The sequence below is a fragment of the Styela clava genome, chromosome 10 (genome assembly GCF_964204865.1).
Source record: "Styela clava chromosome 10, kaStyClav1.hap1.2, whole genome shotgun sequence".
NCBI lineage: Eukaryota > Metazoa > Chordata > Ascidiacea > Stolidobranchia > Styelidae > Styela > Styela clava.
In genome coordinates, this window is record NC_135259.1 from 6,550,855 (window position 1) to 6,568,072 (window position 17,218).

At 34.6% G+C, this 17,218-nt stretch overlaps 2 protein-coding genes across 2 annotated transcripts; both read right to left on the reverse strand.

The window, feature by feature from the left end:
• Positions 1 to 1,044: 1,044 nt before the first annotated feature.
• On the reverse strand, positions 1,045 to 3,279 carry LOC120337336 (stAR-related lipid transfer protein 5-like). Its single transcript, XM_039405105.2, has one exon. The coding sequence runs from the start codon at positions 3,093 to 3,095 to the stop codon at positions 2,427 to 2,429; it is 669 nt and encodes a 222-aa protein (XP_039261039.2). The 5' UTR covers positions 3,096 to 3,279; the 3' UTR covers positions 1,045 to 2,426.
• A 10,845-nt stretch (positions 3,280 to 14,124) lies between these two features.
• LOC120337313 (histamine H2 receptor-like) lies at positions 14,125 to 16,260 on the reverse strand. The gene is made up of 2 exons (XM_039405071.2): positions 15,698 to 16,260; positions 14,125 to 15,346 (listed from the first exon to the last, which is right to left on the reverse strand). Exons 1-2 carry the CDS (start codon positions 16,138 to 16,140, stop codon positions 14,440 to 14,442), a joined length of 1,350 nt encoding a protein of 449 aa, XP_039261005.2. The 5' UTR covers positions 16,141 to 16,260; the 3' UTR covers positions 14,125 to 14,439.
• Between the last annotated feature and the right edge of the window lie 958 nt (positions 16,261 to 17,218).

Genomic DNA, 17,218 nt, shown 5'->3' on the forward strand with positions numbered 1-17,218 from the left:
AAATTCGCAAGAGCGCAAAAATATGTATCAAAACTAAATACGAGAATATCGGTTGGAAACCGAAGACTTATCGATCGATAGTTAGGGGATCCCCCAAAACAGAAACTGCAGTTTCGATTCATCCGCTCTTGTAACTTGCGCACTGCGCATCGCACACACACACTCGGCGGGTTTCAAAATTCTCTCGCTTTACAAAAATCTAGATCACTATATCAATAATTGATTGATAACTCGCTAATTATACGACATAATTCGCCCAAAATCAATAGGATTCTGGTCCGAGATAAGATGAATGCACATGCAAAATCTGGAGCAGATTCAATCCCGCTTTCGTGAGATATCGCGTTTATCTAACAGACACACACACACACAGACATACATACAAATACCTATCAATATACACCGATCTTAAGATCGATAAGTAATAATCAGGCAGTTTATCTCACATTATTATGTCCACAGATTGCCGTGTTACCTCGAACACAATTAAATTAAAAGACAAGTTTGAATTCCCGTAGTTGTCATGGATTGAATATAACGCTATTATGGGTTATTTTAACGAATGCACAAACACCTCGACCGCTCAGAGGCCTTTGCATGATAATTTGAGATTCCGATTTTACTGCCGCTTGTCCCATTGGGAGGTTATATGCAAAAACCCATTTTTTCAGGCTTAAAAACGAGCCTCGTCTTATTTACCGGGTAGACTTATTCGCCGGGAAATACAGTATTTGTAAACTCCGCCCACCATCTGCCTGCTCCAAATCCGATGCACAAAATTTCATGTGGCACTGATTGCTCTTGGCATTTCGGTGGTGGCCCCTACGCAAGGCATCGGTCCTCCACACCAGTGTAAACGGCATGATTTTGCTTTCAGCAAATTTTCATGAAAAAATAATACTTTACTTTACTTTGACTGGTACAAGGGCACAAAGCCATGGTTCGCCAATTTTTTTGCACCACCGGCTTTCCTCACCCAGGGATGAATAAGAAAATCCTTATCTATTATATTATATACAAGATGCTGTATTTTTGATAAAGGAATTCAAATGAAAATTTTAATAAATTTATTTAAAGCTTTCATTTCACTGACTCACCTAATACAAGATTAGCTATAATAGTATCAACTTGCATAAATCAATAATTCTACTTTAACAGAAATTGCATCATTAGCACAGATAAAATCAAAGAATAGGCTACTGGAACATAAGACTATAAGACACAAAAAGCAAATCACCATGGAGGCATTTGCAACAATATACACGCTGGACCACAAAAGACAGATACATGTATTATGGAAGCTGATAACGGCCAAATTAATGTAAATAAAGCATTATTCAGGTTGCTTTAGGTAGAAAAAAAGAATAATTCATATGACATAATTATGCTAATTTTGTATTGCTTCAGCAAACCTGCCTCACACAAAAGCTGTCAGTATTCTGACATATACCGGTACTTGTTTCATAACAGGATAAATGTTTTAGTAGTTACAGGCGCAGAGGATGGCCACAATGTCATGATCCTGTGCATATCATATGTGCAAGTTCATATTTATATTTATAAATGACTCATGGAGCTGTATTGCGAAAAAAGTTCACTCAAATCATGTAAGATTAATCAACGCTACATGAATATAGTAACACTTTCCAATTAAAATATGAGTATACACTCTAAGTGCTTAGAAAAAATTGTTCAAGAATAAATTGAGGTTACTGCGCTTGTATGTATTTTAGTAACATTTCAGAGCACCAAGAGAAAAACAAAGAATACTGCAAAATGCACTATGAAAAGTTGAAATAAAATAACACTAAGAGAAGATTGATAAAATTAGGTATAGGCGAAATAAAATCAAAAGCATAAATTTTCACAATCAATGCTGCTCAAACCCATATAATATCATCGAAAAATGTATACAAAGGAATGTTTTCTCCGAACTTGAATACTATATAAAAATTATTAAAAAATCAGTAAACACAAAGTACCAGAGATTATTATAAGATGTAACTGCAAGCTACTTTGGTTAGATCATCATTTTGAGGTGTTCTATATGAAAGAATGAATGTTATTTATACTTGTTGATAACCTAACATATTCCATGCAAATTTGAGTCAAATTGTGTAATGTATAGAAATGTTCAGGGCTTCTTTAAAAAACATAAAACATGTTAAGATTTACCAAGTTTGTATAATATCATAATCCATTAAAATAACTGCTTATTCGATGTTGGCATTTCCAGCACATACTACAAATTTTCTAATGTAGCCTACACCTTGTTCTAACTCGTATTTTGTAAAACTTGAAAGTTAATACATTACAGTTATGCATTGCAATATTAAAAAATCATAATGATAAGGTTGAGATTTTTTGATTGTCTGAAATTAACTTTCAAAAAAGTATGTTAGTCTACTAGGCTAAAAAACGTTAGTTTAGCCAGCTTTCCCAAGCCGTCTAAAAACTTCCTTCTTCACACTTTCAATATACAAAACTTGCTGGCTAGGAAGAAAACGTTCAATGAGAGAGCGAGGAATCATTCCGCCTATATCTACGTTGATGTACAAACATAAATTGGATTTGTTTGGATTGTTTTTGTATCTGCGTACTGCATAACCGGTCGGATGGTTGTGAGCACGAACATATTTGGATGTTATGGGGCGTTCCGCAACTTCAATATTTCCAGCAAGTATCCATGAGATTCTGTCGAACTCAGCATCATCACTAGGTATATGTTTTTTAAAGTAATATAAATCCAAAAACTCTCTGGAAGAAATCATCCCCATTCCAGCAGAATGTGTTATGAATATACCGATCATCATTTCATCAGATATATTACGAATGCACTGGAAATCTTTAACACTATTGTCCCACCTCAATCGTTCTTCTCTGATTAATGGAGGTCTCATAACATCATATATTGCATCATCTGGGCCATCAATTACACATTCAAATTTGTATAAGTGACCATTAAAATGAGGCGATTTTCTGTATGCAATGCTCATACCATCACGAGGTTGCATTGAGGTCCAGCTCTGTGTGTCTATGTGATATTTCATCACTTCTGCTTCAATCTTACTGGCCTGCAATTCATAGAATGCCATTTTGGAAACTAACTTAGATACAGGTAAGCAGAATTACACAGAATAAGGTACGATAATTATTAGAATTCAACCACGGCAAAACAATGACTCTTTTCTACGCCTTTCCCAAGAAGCAGTCTTGAAACAAAATTTTCCAGTCAAGCATTTGTTTGTTTATACGCGCATGTACAACTGAGTTCCACGCGGAAGTTGATATTATCACAGAAATTTTTTTTAACGGATTCAATTTCGTATAATAATTTACTTTTCTCATCTGTGTTAATATCATTCTTTCCTTATTTTTTGCACGATTTTTGTCTTTTACTAGTTGGAAAAAATAAACTCGACTTCTCATAAAATCAGACACGATAAACATTTGATTATAAGAATACAGGGTAAGAGTGAGTAAGGCGAATATGGAAGAAATGTTGTTAGCAGAATCAACCTAAATATAACACTGAAAAGTTTCCAGCTTGTGCTGGAGGTCAGTAACATTGAATAGGAGTTGTACTATAGCAACTAACCCCCAAATGTACCCCATTTCATGTTGAAATCATCATGACAAAGTTAATTTTTCCCAAAATTCGAACAAAGACTTTCGTAGGAATCAAATTACACCAGTTTAAGAAACATAACAGGTTCCATCCAGTCATTATCAAATTAAAATCTATATTCCTAAGACCTTTGGCACTGATTGAAATAATTATATCTAAGTTCCCATCCGTACGATGTACCTAATTACCCTTATTGAGATAATAGGAGTTTCTGTTTATAACGTGAATCACGAGCTCACGTTTACAGCATTTAATTGGATTTATGATCAACGTAGGCCTATAAATACGACTCCGATATCTTTCGATAGGGAGAGAGAAGACGATGTAAATTGTAAACCATTCAAAGCTAGTGTGGGTAAATGTTATAAGATTTATATTCTGTGTATCGTGGAAATCTGAGAATAAAATCAAACAGAGTTTTCTCAATATATATGCTATAAATATAACCATCATTTATGCTATAAATGGTGACAAAGCCGACTTGAATTAATCTTCTGAAACGGACCAGATCAACGGACAACAACCAGGACAAGCAACAATTTGACGGAATCAACCAAAAAGCTGACCAAGCGAAAGTTTTCAACAATTGCCGAAAACCGTCTCTACAATACGGGCGAAATCAATATTGCTGTTAATAAGATTTAGATGTGCTGCTGAATATAGGCTAACGTTCTAGCTAAATCTAACAATACTATAAACCTGTACTTACAAACAACGGACTACGTGAAATAACATGGATAATATCGAAGCAACCAACAACCAAAGTCAACTTATGAAAGAGGTGCTAGCGACTTTACAATGCCTGCAAAAACAACAGATAGAACTACAACAAGATATAGCAAAGGAAAAGAAAGCCAGGGCTGAAGTGGAAACCAAATTAGCTAAGATGAAAAATTCTGGCAACGTTCAAGTACCGGCAGGAACCCAAATTGACAATGGAGCTAAGCGAAGTACTAGAAGGCCAAACTTGGAGGTCAACAACATCAGTCCACCGGTACCCAATCTTCCGGCAACCAAGCTTGACGCCCTGGAAAACAAATCTAGCTGCATATTAAATAAACTTGAAAGTTTAGCCAAAATAGTTGAACAAATTAAAGAAAGCGCCACAAAAAACGAAATTGCAATCGATAATTTAGAACAATATGGGAGGAGGAACTGTATCTTACTGCATGGCTGCAAACGAATACCGAAAGCAGGTCATTATGGTCAATTTGAAACATATGTGGCTAATACGCTAAACTCGGCCTTGAAATTAGAATGGCCTATACAATATGGAGATATAGACGTTACACATATTCTCCCAGCTGATGGCAAAGGAAACGTTCCTATAATAGTTAAATTTGTTCGTCGCAGCACCAAAAATATGATTTACTCCATGAAAAGAAGACTTAAAAAGACTGGACTATCAATTACCGAATCGCTGACAAAACGTCGAGTCGAACTTCTCACCGAAGCAAGAAGAGTTCTCGGACTTAAGAATGTTTGGACTATGAATGGAGACATATATGGATTTCATAACGGTAAGAAAATAATTATTAGAACCACATCAGATATTATGATATAAGTAAGATACCGTAAAACTACAGACTATGAATTATTGATATGCTAGAACAGCCCAAATTCTCATTGTAAGCACTAAACACAAGAGCAACTTTTGTTTATTTACTTTTGTTTATCTTTTTTGCCCATATGAATGTTAATAAGAGAGATTTACCATGTCATGGATGCCAAAAATCTGTAAACAATAGGGAAAAGGGGATCTACTGTGATAAATGTAATCGTTGGATTCATCTAAAATGTAGTGGTTTAAATTTACAAGAGTTTCGTAAACTATGTAATGAACCAAATGATATACCTTGGTACTGTAGACTTTGCCTACGAAATAGCCTGCCATTCAGCTCGTTATCTAATACAGAAGTAAATGACCTATGCCTGAATAATGACCCTTCCTCGACTCTGACCCCAGAACTTCTTAACGAATTTTTTACTGAGGCGTCGTTACTGAATATTGATAATGATGAAATAAGCGATTCCACAAAAATTTGTATGTCTGATTGTCAATATCTTTCTGCCGCTAATTTAGATATCCTATGCAGTGATAACTTGAACCCACTTGTCACAATGTGTATTAATATGCGTTCCTTGGCCAACCCAAGAAACTTTTCAAAACTTGAAGCTCTTATAGCCTCAATGACAGTCTGCCCAGATTTAATAGCAGTCAATGAAACATGGCTAAAACCAAATCAGATAGGATCCCACATGAACCTGGGTGACTATACTTTTTTATCAAATCCTCGAGTGACTTCGAAAGGTGGGGTGTTGGCCTATACATCAAAAAAAATATTACCTTCAAGGCTAGACCTGACATTTCAATTATGAATGAGCGAATTTTTGAATCCACTTTCGTAGACATTTATTTAAAGGATAGAATTGTGACGTGTGGAACAATTTACAGATCTCCCTTATCAGATAGTCAAAGCAATAATCAATTTATTAGTATTCTGGAATCGACACTCCAAACCTTATCGAAAAATTGTATTATCATGGGAGACCTCAATTATAATCTTCTGGAAACAAACAAGACTGTAGATGAATTTTGTGAGCTGATGAATTCGGCTTCATTTTACCCTGTGGTATCAAAGCCAACTCGAATCACTCAAAGCAGCTCTACAATCATTGACCATATTTGGACAAACATCTTTGATTGTAAACCCCGCAGTGCAATAATAGTGGATCCTATTTCAGACCACCTGCCAGTCCTGGTTTGCATTCCATTAAGAAAAAAACTTCGCAAGGCAGAAAACGAATACTTCAGGCAATATAATATCTCAAATTTAGATAATTTTAAACTCATGTTAGAACAAAGTGACTTTTCTGCTGTGTTCAGCAAAACAGATCCTGATATAGCCTTCAGAATTTTTAATGAGTATTTTTCTGAATCTTTTAAAACTTGCTTCCCTCTGAAGAAAAGAAATATTAAAAATAATAATAAATGGTTTGACAAGGAACTCTTAAAAATGCAGAAAAAAAAGCATAAACTATACAAAAACTATCTTACTGAAAAATCAGAGCAGACCAAATTTAAATATTCAGAATGCAAGAAAAAATATGAGAAATTGATAACTGCTAAGAAACAAAATTATTACAAGTCATTACTAGGTAGACATCGTAATGATCTTAAGAAAACTTGGCGTACTATGAACGATCTGCTTGGGCGTTCTAAACCAAATCTAACAAAAGTATTTTCTATTAACGGCCAGGAAACCTCGGATCCTGTCGAAATAGCAGATCATTTTAACTCGCACTTTTCTACAATTGGAAATAAAATGGTCGAACGGTTTACTCATACTAGAAGGGATGACTTTAAGCAATATATGGGGCATCCCAGTAAAACCTCCATGTTTCTTGCCCCAACAACAGCTTTCGAAGTCCAAAATATTCTGAAATCTTTGCGACCCAAAACCAGTTGTGGAATAGATGGAATTCCCTTTAAAGTTATACGAATGATGCCCTGGAATTGTATTTGTGCTCTCGCACATATCTTTAACTGCTCATTACAATCTGGTAAATACATAGACCAGTTCAAATTATCCAAAGTTATGCCATTGTTCAAAAAAGGAAATGCAAAAGATGTAAAAAACTACCGACCGATCAGCTTACTTCCCGCATTTTCAAAAATTCTAGAAAAAATTATGTACAAACGACTCAACCATTTCCTAGACCAAAAAAATTTCTTTTATTCACAACAATTTGGCTTTCGTCAAAATCATTCAACATCTCATGCAACATCCCTGCTTGTCAGTAAAATTCTAGAAGGATTTGATAAGAATGAGTATACTCTCAGTATGTTCTTGGACCTTTCCAAGGCATTTGATAGTATTGACCATGACATATTACTAGCCAAATTGCACCATATTGGCGTTAGAGGTCAGAGTTATAATTGGTTTAAAAGCTACTTATCAGGAAGGAAACAAGTAGTTATATACAATGATGTAGCATCTAGCACATACTGTAATTTGACTGTAGGTACTTTACAAGGTTCTATTTTGGCTCCATTATGTTTTTCAATCATTATTAACGACTTTCCGAATTCTCTTCTTCACTCTGATATCATACTTTTTGCTGATGACTCAACGCCATATCTTCGAGGCAAAAACTTGCCTGAACTTTTGACCAAGGCAAATACCGACTTAGAAAATATTCAAGCTTGGTTGTCTGCGAACAAACTCACTATTAATGTCGATAAAACTAAATATATGATATTTAGCACGCCGAAGCAAAAGTGTCCAACTCTGCAACAAAATTTGGAATTAAATGGAATAAATATAGAAAGAGTTAATCAGACTCGCTTTCTGGGTGTAATGATCGATGATAAATTGTCTTGGAAACAACACACCAAAATGGTTCTATCGAAAACAAGGTCGTCTCTTAGTGCCATTACGAAAATAGCCAACTACTTAAATACATCTTGTTTAATATCTCTATACCACTCTCTGATAGAAAGCCATATTCGTTATTGTGCCTCAGCTTATGTTCATCGCCAATCGTCCATTCTCAAAAAAATTCAAAGTGTTTGCAATCGCTTTATTAGAAGAGTTTTTCATAGAGGTAATCGCGAAAAAATTGATGACTTATTTAAAGAGCATAGGCTACTACGAGTTGTGGATTTAGCTAAATTCGAACTATGTAATATGATGTTCTCTTGTCACATTGGAGAGCTTCCGTCCAGCCTGAACAGCCTGTTCCAAGCAAACCCAAATTCAAACAGCAGAAATAAAGATAATTTTTTTATTCCATTTGTCAGTAAAAGTATTTCACAAGAATCAATCGCAGTATGTGGACCAAAAGCTTGGAATTCCCTACCCAATGACATCAAAAATTCAAAATCGAACTCAGAATTTCGTTCCAAACTTAAACAATATATATTATCATCATATTAGCAATTTTCTCTGCTTTGAACATGTTACTGTTTGGAGATTATTTTTTTAAGGTCAGTTCAACACTGAAAGGGAGAGCTGTTGATTATTTGGATTGAATGAACTATCAGGAAACTGACTCCTCTTCAGTCACCATAGACCAGCTGACAATTTCAATAACTCCACAGGATACTTCACCCGGATTCAATATAGAACAATGGACTGAATTAATAACTAGCACACCATTCTAATTTCATTGTCATGCGTAATTAGACAACAACAAAAGCACAGCAATTTAGGTTATAGATAGAATGCTCAAATAGTAGGGAGTAGGGACAATGGTTTTTGTTTGAGTAGCATGCTGTTCAATTTATTTCCATTGTTGCTACCTATCACCGAATCACACTTTTTCTTCTGCTCATCCCAGGATACCATATAATTTTATTATTTTAATTTACATTGGAAAATCCATGACATGGTAAAATGGCTTCTCTTTATAACTTATCATTCCCTATCCCACTGTACCTTTATACCTTTCTAATCTTCTGGCTGAAATGCAACCATAATAGGTTTTGTGGAAATGCTTTTTATTAATTTTTTTTTGTTTTTTTTTTGAAACTTCATTGTTTTTGGCTGAATCCAGAATTTCAAAAAAAACCTTATAATAGTGAGTCATTTGATACATACCTTTTTTATCATATTTCGCCAAAACCTGTAGGGTCACATTTTGGCCAGAACAGCCATAGACCACTTATAACACTGTCGCCCTTGAGTGGTGCATACCATATATGTACACACCCTTTAAACTTGACCATTCCCGCGTTTTATAGTATGTGGTATCATCACTCAATGGTACTGTACATTCATCCAAATTCTTAATTTTTTATTTTTTTTTAAAAAAAATTTTATTACTATATTCATATGCATTGTGTTTCATGTTGTGTTGTGTCTCTATTTATAGATGTTGTTTTGTCTAACAAACTCCTTTGTACAAACAGTTTTGTACACTCCACCCATATCCCTGTTACCGCATCCACCCACCCTCCTCGCACAACTGCCTGTATAAAGGACCATATTGTACATATTTGATTTACCCTATTATAATTTATATAAATCAAAGGGGTGTATGCCGCACATCTGTGTTTTAGGCCAATATGGTCTTGTGCATACATCCCGTCTTCAGTATTTAAAAGTACTTACTCTTTTATATTGCTTTTACGAGACGAATAAACATACATACATACAAATCAAATTCGACCAATTTACGAACGTCGGGGAGATTCAAATTGCCTGGAACAACGATTGAAGTAGCAAATTGCTATCAAGCCAAAATAATCAAAAACATTATGAAAAGACAATAATCTCAATTGAAAACAATTGAACTATGGTAACGGACTATGGAAACGTTAAAATTATGAATATGGACTGTATTGAACATCGATCGAAATGAACTCTTTTAGAACATGATATATGTTCGAGGTGAAAAACCTAATCAAAAACGAACTGTTGAAAACAATGAACTATATGGACTGTTTTACGGTAAATTACGCGCTCTATTCCGAATAATAGAGAGAGGAATTGTCGCGCGTACCCAATCGATATACAGAATACCGATCAGGAGGATGTAAATCTACAATTTGTTTCATGATTTGCAGGTTTTTCTCCTCATTGAGACAGACATTTTTCATTCTTTCACTATTACTAAGGTAAAGTACTTCTTTTTCTTCTTATATATATACATGGCGTTTCATTCGGCTTTCAATTTTTTTATATTAATTAATGGTAATAACTTTGAATATTCTAATTTCAAATACCTTTCAAAAGATTTATATTATTGAATATTTGTGGTTAACATTCCTTTTCGATTAAATAGATTTCGTTAGAATTAAAATGCTTTCTAAAAGTAGATTCGAGCGAGTCATACTTTTAATTATTTACAAAGCCGTCATATAGAACGGTGAAATAATAAGCTCATTAAACAAAAATTGTATCCAAAAGCGTTATTTTTTCAAAAAAGCCCTGAGATGGCATAAACTTAAAAATGCGTTTTTTCTTCCCGACATGGGACAAGCATATATTGACCAACTAGGTCGACAAAATCGTAACAATGCGATAAAGCGAGTATAAGTATTTTAACTTAGCGAAATACATTAAATTGAAAATATGTTTTAACCGTCCAAACCAAAATTTTTAAAATAAAAATACGCCATCCTTCTGTAATTCTACTTTACAATCTTTACTATTTCTATAAACTCTTCTTTATTTCAATGTCGTGTCTCATTGTAGATCATATACATGTAAATATATTTTTTTGACCTATATCATTAATTTTAACATTGTGTATTGTATTTTTCTATATATTTTCAATTTATTAGAGGTGCCAAATCTTTAAACTTCCAGTTAGTAAGATGGGGAGATAATATAGCAACTAACCCCCAAATGTACCCCATTTCATGTTGAAATCATCATGACAAAGTTAATTTTTCCCAAAATTCGAACAAAGACTTTCGTAGGAATCAAATTACACCAGTTTAAGAAACATAACAGGTTCCATCCAGTCATTATCAAATTAAAATCTATATTCTCAAGACCTTTGGCACTGATTGAAATAATTATATCTAAGTTCCCATCCGTACGATGTACCTAATTACCCTTATTGAGATAATAGGAGTTTCTGTTTATAACGTGAATCACGAGCTCACGTTTACAGCATTTAATTGGATTTATGATCAACGTATAAATACGACTCCGATATCTTTCGATAGGGAGAGAGAAGACGATGTAAATTGTAAACCATTCAAAGCTAGTGTGGGTAAATGTTATAAGATTTATATTCTGTGTATCGTGGAAATCTGAGAATAAAATCAAACAGAGTTTTCTCAATATATATGCTATAAATATAACAATCATATATGCTATAAATAGATTTATAGTACCACGAACATCAGGATAATGTTGCAGCTGAACATTACTTATCTATCTGCCGATCCCCACTTCACTTGTATATGTTAATTTACTTAACTTTTATAATATATATTATTGGTATGGTATATATTATTGTAGGGTTACCATATTTTTGTGACTTCAAAGTGGGACATCTCTAAAGACAACAACCCCTTAGCTGTGATTTTGTAACTTTACATTTTCCGATTCTACTACATAGGCATACATTTAAAGCTATCCCGGCTGTCTTCATTGACCATATTGTCATCGAAATTCATGCGCATATTTTCTGTCCAAATATCAGGTTCAGTTCGAAAAATAGAAAGGAATTGACGTTAACGATACCGGTACAAATAATTCGAATTTAGACTACTTAGTATTGATTTTACATGCGATACGTTTTCTAACAATGTTAGCGGGAAACGATGGAACAAACGCATTCACCTTCAGTAAGTAGGCTAGCGCTGCGCTACGCAGAAACAACAGTAACGAGAACATGTTCGTGTATTATGCTGGATGGCTGAACGCCAAAGCGGGACTTTGGGCTGACTTGTCAGGACGGCGGGAAAAGACGCTAAAAATCGGGACTGTTCCATACGCTTTGGTCCCGCCTAAAGCGGGACGTATGGTAAGCCTATATTATGGTATATATATGATGTTACACCGCTAGGTGACGTTATTGAGGCGTACTATTTGACCTCGTATATCTGAGGCTGTAATCGATCGATCGTATTCTATCTGTGCACATGTTTTGTATGACTTGCCGTTCAGTCTGCTACTGCTATGGTGTCTTAATTTTGAAGTGCTTGGCTCTTGCAATAAAGTAGTGTTGTAATGAAAACTCAGTGCCTATTTATTAAGAACTAAAGGCCGAATACACTACAATATGGGCTTCAGTTCAAACTTGATATGTAGGCTACAACTCACAGTCCTACTATCAACCGCCCATTTTAGGACCAACGCAATATCAATAACACGAGGCATCAAATGTTGAAGTAAGATTCGTGACGAAATATCTATCGACATGAATGAATTGCACATAGAAACCTGCAATTGCTTGTTAAAATATCATAAAAATGAATCAAAAAATAAAACTTGATTTAATAAACTGCGTCAGGTATTCTTGTGCTATGTGGCAGGAGTTTGCAAGGACTTTAGTATACTAAGTTCATTATCCAAACTATGCTGTAACTTACACAGTCTTTCTACCAGGCCATCTTTCTACAAACATTTCTCCACCGTTATATCGAGATTACATGAACGGAACTTGGGTGTACAATCGTAGTCAACAAAACAGTCCATGCCCAAAATAGCCCGAGGAATATTTATGTCAGCCATAGGCTGCTCATTTCTGCAGCAACAGACAATCAGTGTAGAAAAAAACACAATAAAATCAACCTGAAACCTAAAAATCAACTTTAAAAGAACTATTTCGTCATTATCATAATGATTCATACTGCTGGCCGTGGTCGACTATAAATTTACCATTACAACCGGATGAACCACGTCATTCTTGTTTCTCGCAAACTTGCCATTATATTGCGTTGCACTTCCCTAAAACATGACCATGGTCCGCCCAAAACATCGTTTATGGTCCTAGGTACCGCCTTTTTGCATTCTTCTTCCACGCTGGGATTCTATTTCATTTGCTGCACCTCGGAAGTTGCTGTCATCTATAAGCGTGTGTCACTAAACGCACTACTAACGGTTTATTAATTAAAATACTTTGTCCAACTACATCACAAAATGCATTTTAACTTTGTACGTATGCAAAGATGCACTTTTATAGAGCAAATGTTTCGTTGTGCACAGGCACAAGAAATCGCGCTGCTAGCTTAAAAAACTCATAGCGGCTACTATTACATAGTGATATTTATATATATATATATATGCTTATTCATTTAAGGGCAATCAATCACCCACTATATTAATGCAATAATTTAACGAGGCTTCAATACATTATGGATGAGATCAAAGTGCTGAATATATCGGAAATATGGGTCCATTTTGAGCCTATACTAATAATATTACAGATATGGAAAACATAGCCGACATTGCTGATACCCGATCGGTGCATCTCTACTACGTAGGCTATACTGCAGTCAACCGCAATTCAATCCAATAGGTAGTAAATACCGCATATATATGCGTGGTCGCATCCACTTGTAAATAATTACATTTACCAATAGCTGTCTAAATTCCTTCATTTAATATTATTTTGGGTAAGATCTGAGGTTTGAATACATATATATAATTATATATATATATATATATATATATATCAGAAATATCGTTAAGTACATTTGACGATGCCGACATCTCCGAAATGGCCGATATTGCTAATACCGATGCAATAACAACATAATATAGTTAAAGAAGACCTCATGAATACTACTGTGATGTAGGTGCTAAATATTTTCTATTACCCAATCTATTCTGAATTAACGAGTTTTGCTAATAATAAAGCTCATTTAAGAATCAATTCAAAATGAATTAGAAACTCAAAGTTGTAATGCAACATTTTTACATAAAAACAATACAAACACAAATAATTATACACACAACTGACAAAGATACACTATTGCTTCTTCTTCATGCAAGTGGGTCGGGGTTAACTTCAAATACTTTGCATAGCACTTACTAGTAAAAATCAAAATGTATCACGTTATTAACGTGACGTTAATACTCATTCTTGGCTATTGTTGGGTAATCAAAACTTGAAAATGAGGCTTATTCGGAGAGCAATATTAAATATTATTGTTATTATTATATTGATTTGGAATTCAACGACAAAAATTGGTGGGCGTTAAGTGAAATGATGAAAGAAGTAAAATAAAAAGTTCGCAATAGCGCGTATATAGTTGATAAAAATAAGTCATCGGTAATACAGATATCATACCAATCTTGTTAGCTCCAGGAAACTCTGTTCCTTGTGGTATTTATTCTGCTTTTCTAAACATTCGATTTGAATTTGGAACAGAAAATATTTTTCGCCCTTTCCCTAAAGTCGGTATGTCTAAAATTATATATGAAACAATTCCATAAGCTATTGGAAAGAAAAGTAATAACTACAAAAGCCTCCGAAGTTGTGAATACTGCAAAATTTGCATTGCGAAATAAACCTGCCGAGCCCAAAATTTGTTGCACGAATGAAGGCAAAACGCAAACTGTAAACACCCCAATCATTATACAAAGAGTAATTGCAAGCTTTTTTTCCATGACAATTCGGCGACGACTCCTTGGCGAAGCCGAAGAGTCCTTTGATGGCCTTCTGATATTCGATCTGGTTTTCACAACAGAGTAGACGGCGATTCCATTTATCCACGTCATTATTAGTGGAATTCCAATAACTGCAAGAGCGGCGTGGCCATTAGCAATAGAAATTAGAGATCTGGACGTGGTCATATGATAACCTACTGATGGAATTAATATTGGCAATAGCGCGACAACCGAAGATATACACCAAGTGGCTCCTATAACGTAGTATGCTATTTTTCGTGTGCTTCTGTGAGAATACTTCATAGGTCGCATCATAGCAAAGACTCGATCAAATCCCGACATTATCAAAGTTAACAGTGATACAGATACAGATAATGTGGTAATGAATCCGATTGTGTTGTAATAACCGAACGGAAGGTTTGATGAAGAGTACGAGAAGTACGTCGTTACTATTATACTGGGAAAAACAAATAATCCTACAATCAGATCGGAGAACGCAATTGACATCTTGTATAAAGATTGGTTGTTTCTTAACTTCTCGGTCTTGAGGAAAACTCCGATGACAACTACATTTGCGATGGTGGTCAGTAGACTCATGATGACACATATAATGGATATGGAAATGATAGTTATTTTGCACCTGGAACAAAAAATAAACCAAAGTCATAATTCCACCTATATACAAATCTATATTTTCAGTCATTAATAATTTCAGTCTATCTATAAAAGGGTATATATTATTGCGGTTATTCGATTCGTAGCCTACATCTCTCCTGCCCGCAAAGTCGATATCACAAAGTAAAAAATACAACGTAAAGAAAAAATCGGCCAAATTATAAGGAACAAGCTACAAAAAATTTATAGTAACATAATAGTTTGAATTCTGGGGATGATGAACACTTTCACTTGCACACAATTTACAAGATTGGAAGAGGAAACTGAATAGGTATTGAGTATGTATGTCAGTTATTTAATTCGGTCATTTACTTACCGCATAGGAATACACGTCCACGGAGAAAATTTATTAAAATCAGGTACTGCAGAGTTGACTCCACACCAAATATCACCACAATATGGCTGATAAATGAACATTACTTCATGGTAATTTCCAGATGGCAAGTCGAACATATTAACTTGTACACAAGGATCGTCAAACGAATCATCATTTATACTTATGTTGACCAGCGGTAAAACAAGATCGTTCCAGGAGTCGCCATAAATATATTCTGTAATATTTGACTTCGCGATGTTGTTTTCATAAATATTATATCTTCTGAAGACGTCCAGTGAATGCATTAAGCAATAATTTCTGAATTTGGTTATGTTACAGAACCTTGAATAAACTAATTCTGAAAAGGGAGTATACGCAAAATATCGTCTCCCACACTCTTGTTGCAATATTGTTGAACAGTTGAAGCGATGCATCTGGTCCATAAATGCTGCAATACTAAAATCATATGAACTACGCTGGAACGAGAAAAAACTTTCACAGCAGTTCTCCCGGAATTGAACAGTTTTATCAAAAATAATTTTCGAAATGCTGCATTCGTCACTGAGAGTTACGTTCTTCGAATTTCTCCCGCTGCAGTGTGTGATTAGCAAACACACCACTAGTAGATAGCACGACATGAATTGGAAAGCCATTGTTAGTTTTGAATTATGCAATACTACTAAAATATTTCAAAAATAATTAGTCCGCTTCCACCTTGTTACTTTTTATAGCTAATTGCATTGTCAAATTTCTGTATCATTTTCAAAATAAATGTAAATACATTTATCGTATAAAAAAAGAAGTACTCAAGAAATTCAGAAAAGCTGCACCTGTTGTTTGGTCTCACACATGACTACTATACAATCTACATTAACCACATGTTGATGTTACTGGAATAACGAGGATAACTCAATTCATATGACTTATCTTAGTGTTTATTTTGTGTTATAATCATAGTTGGAGGCAAATATTTACTAATATTTCCAGAAATAATTCCATACACACTTCATTGGGTTCACACATACCAATGATAAGATAATATTGATGAAACGGGGACGCTTATTTGCTTAGAAATTTAATAATTCATAAAGCATTTGTGCGTATAAGATAAACTTTTTAAAGATGTTTTATTCGCTACACGATACTGACTAATTCAATGGTCTATCACCAATGACCGTTTTAATATGTTAATTCGCAAAAGTAGCATGTAGGTAGATATCGGTCTACGTTCATGCGAGTCCTCGTCGACGGGTACTTTCAGTCAATTTAGTAAGCATACAAAAACGTTGTCTTATTTTATGTACCTACACCGAAATCCATTTTAACTGATCGTGTTCGTCTTCGCCGAGGAACATGTATTTACAAACATAAAATAAACATATTTATCATTTTGACTGCTGCGAATTAGATTTCCTAGAAATCCATAAATATTAATCTGTGCTACAAATGCCATGAAGGCTTCATTTCCAGTCTATACCCATAAAACGGTAGCGTAGTGTCAAACAAATTCAAAATATTATA

Excerpts from the sequence above, each read along its gene's own strand:
- LOC120337336 (XM_039405105.2), bottom strand. The coding sequence starts at position 3,095 with ATGGCATTCTATGAATTGCAGGCCAGTAAGATTGAAGCAGAAGTGATG.
- LOC120337313 (XM_039405071.2), bottom strand. The coding sequence starts at position 16,140 with ATGGACCAGATGCATCGCTTCAACTGTTCAACAATATTGCAACAAGAG. Across the intron at positions 15,347-15,697 it reads TGGACGTGTATTCCTATGCG|GTGCAAAATAACTATCATTT; the intron begins GTAAGTAAATGA and ends TTTTTGTTCCAG.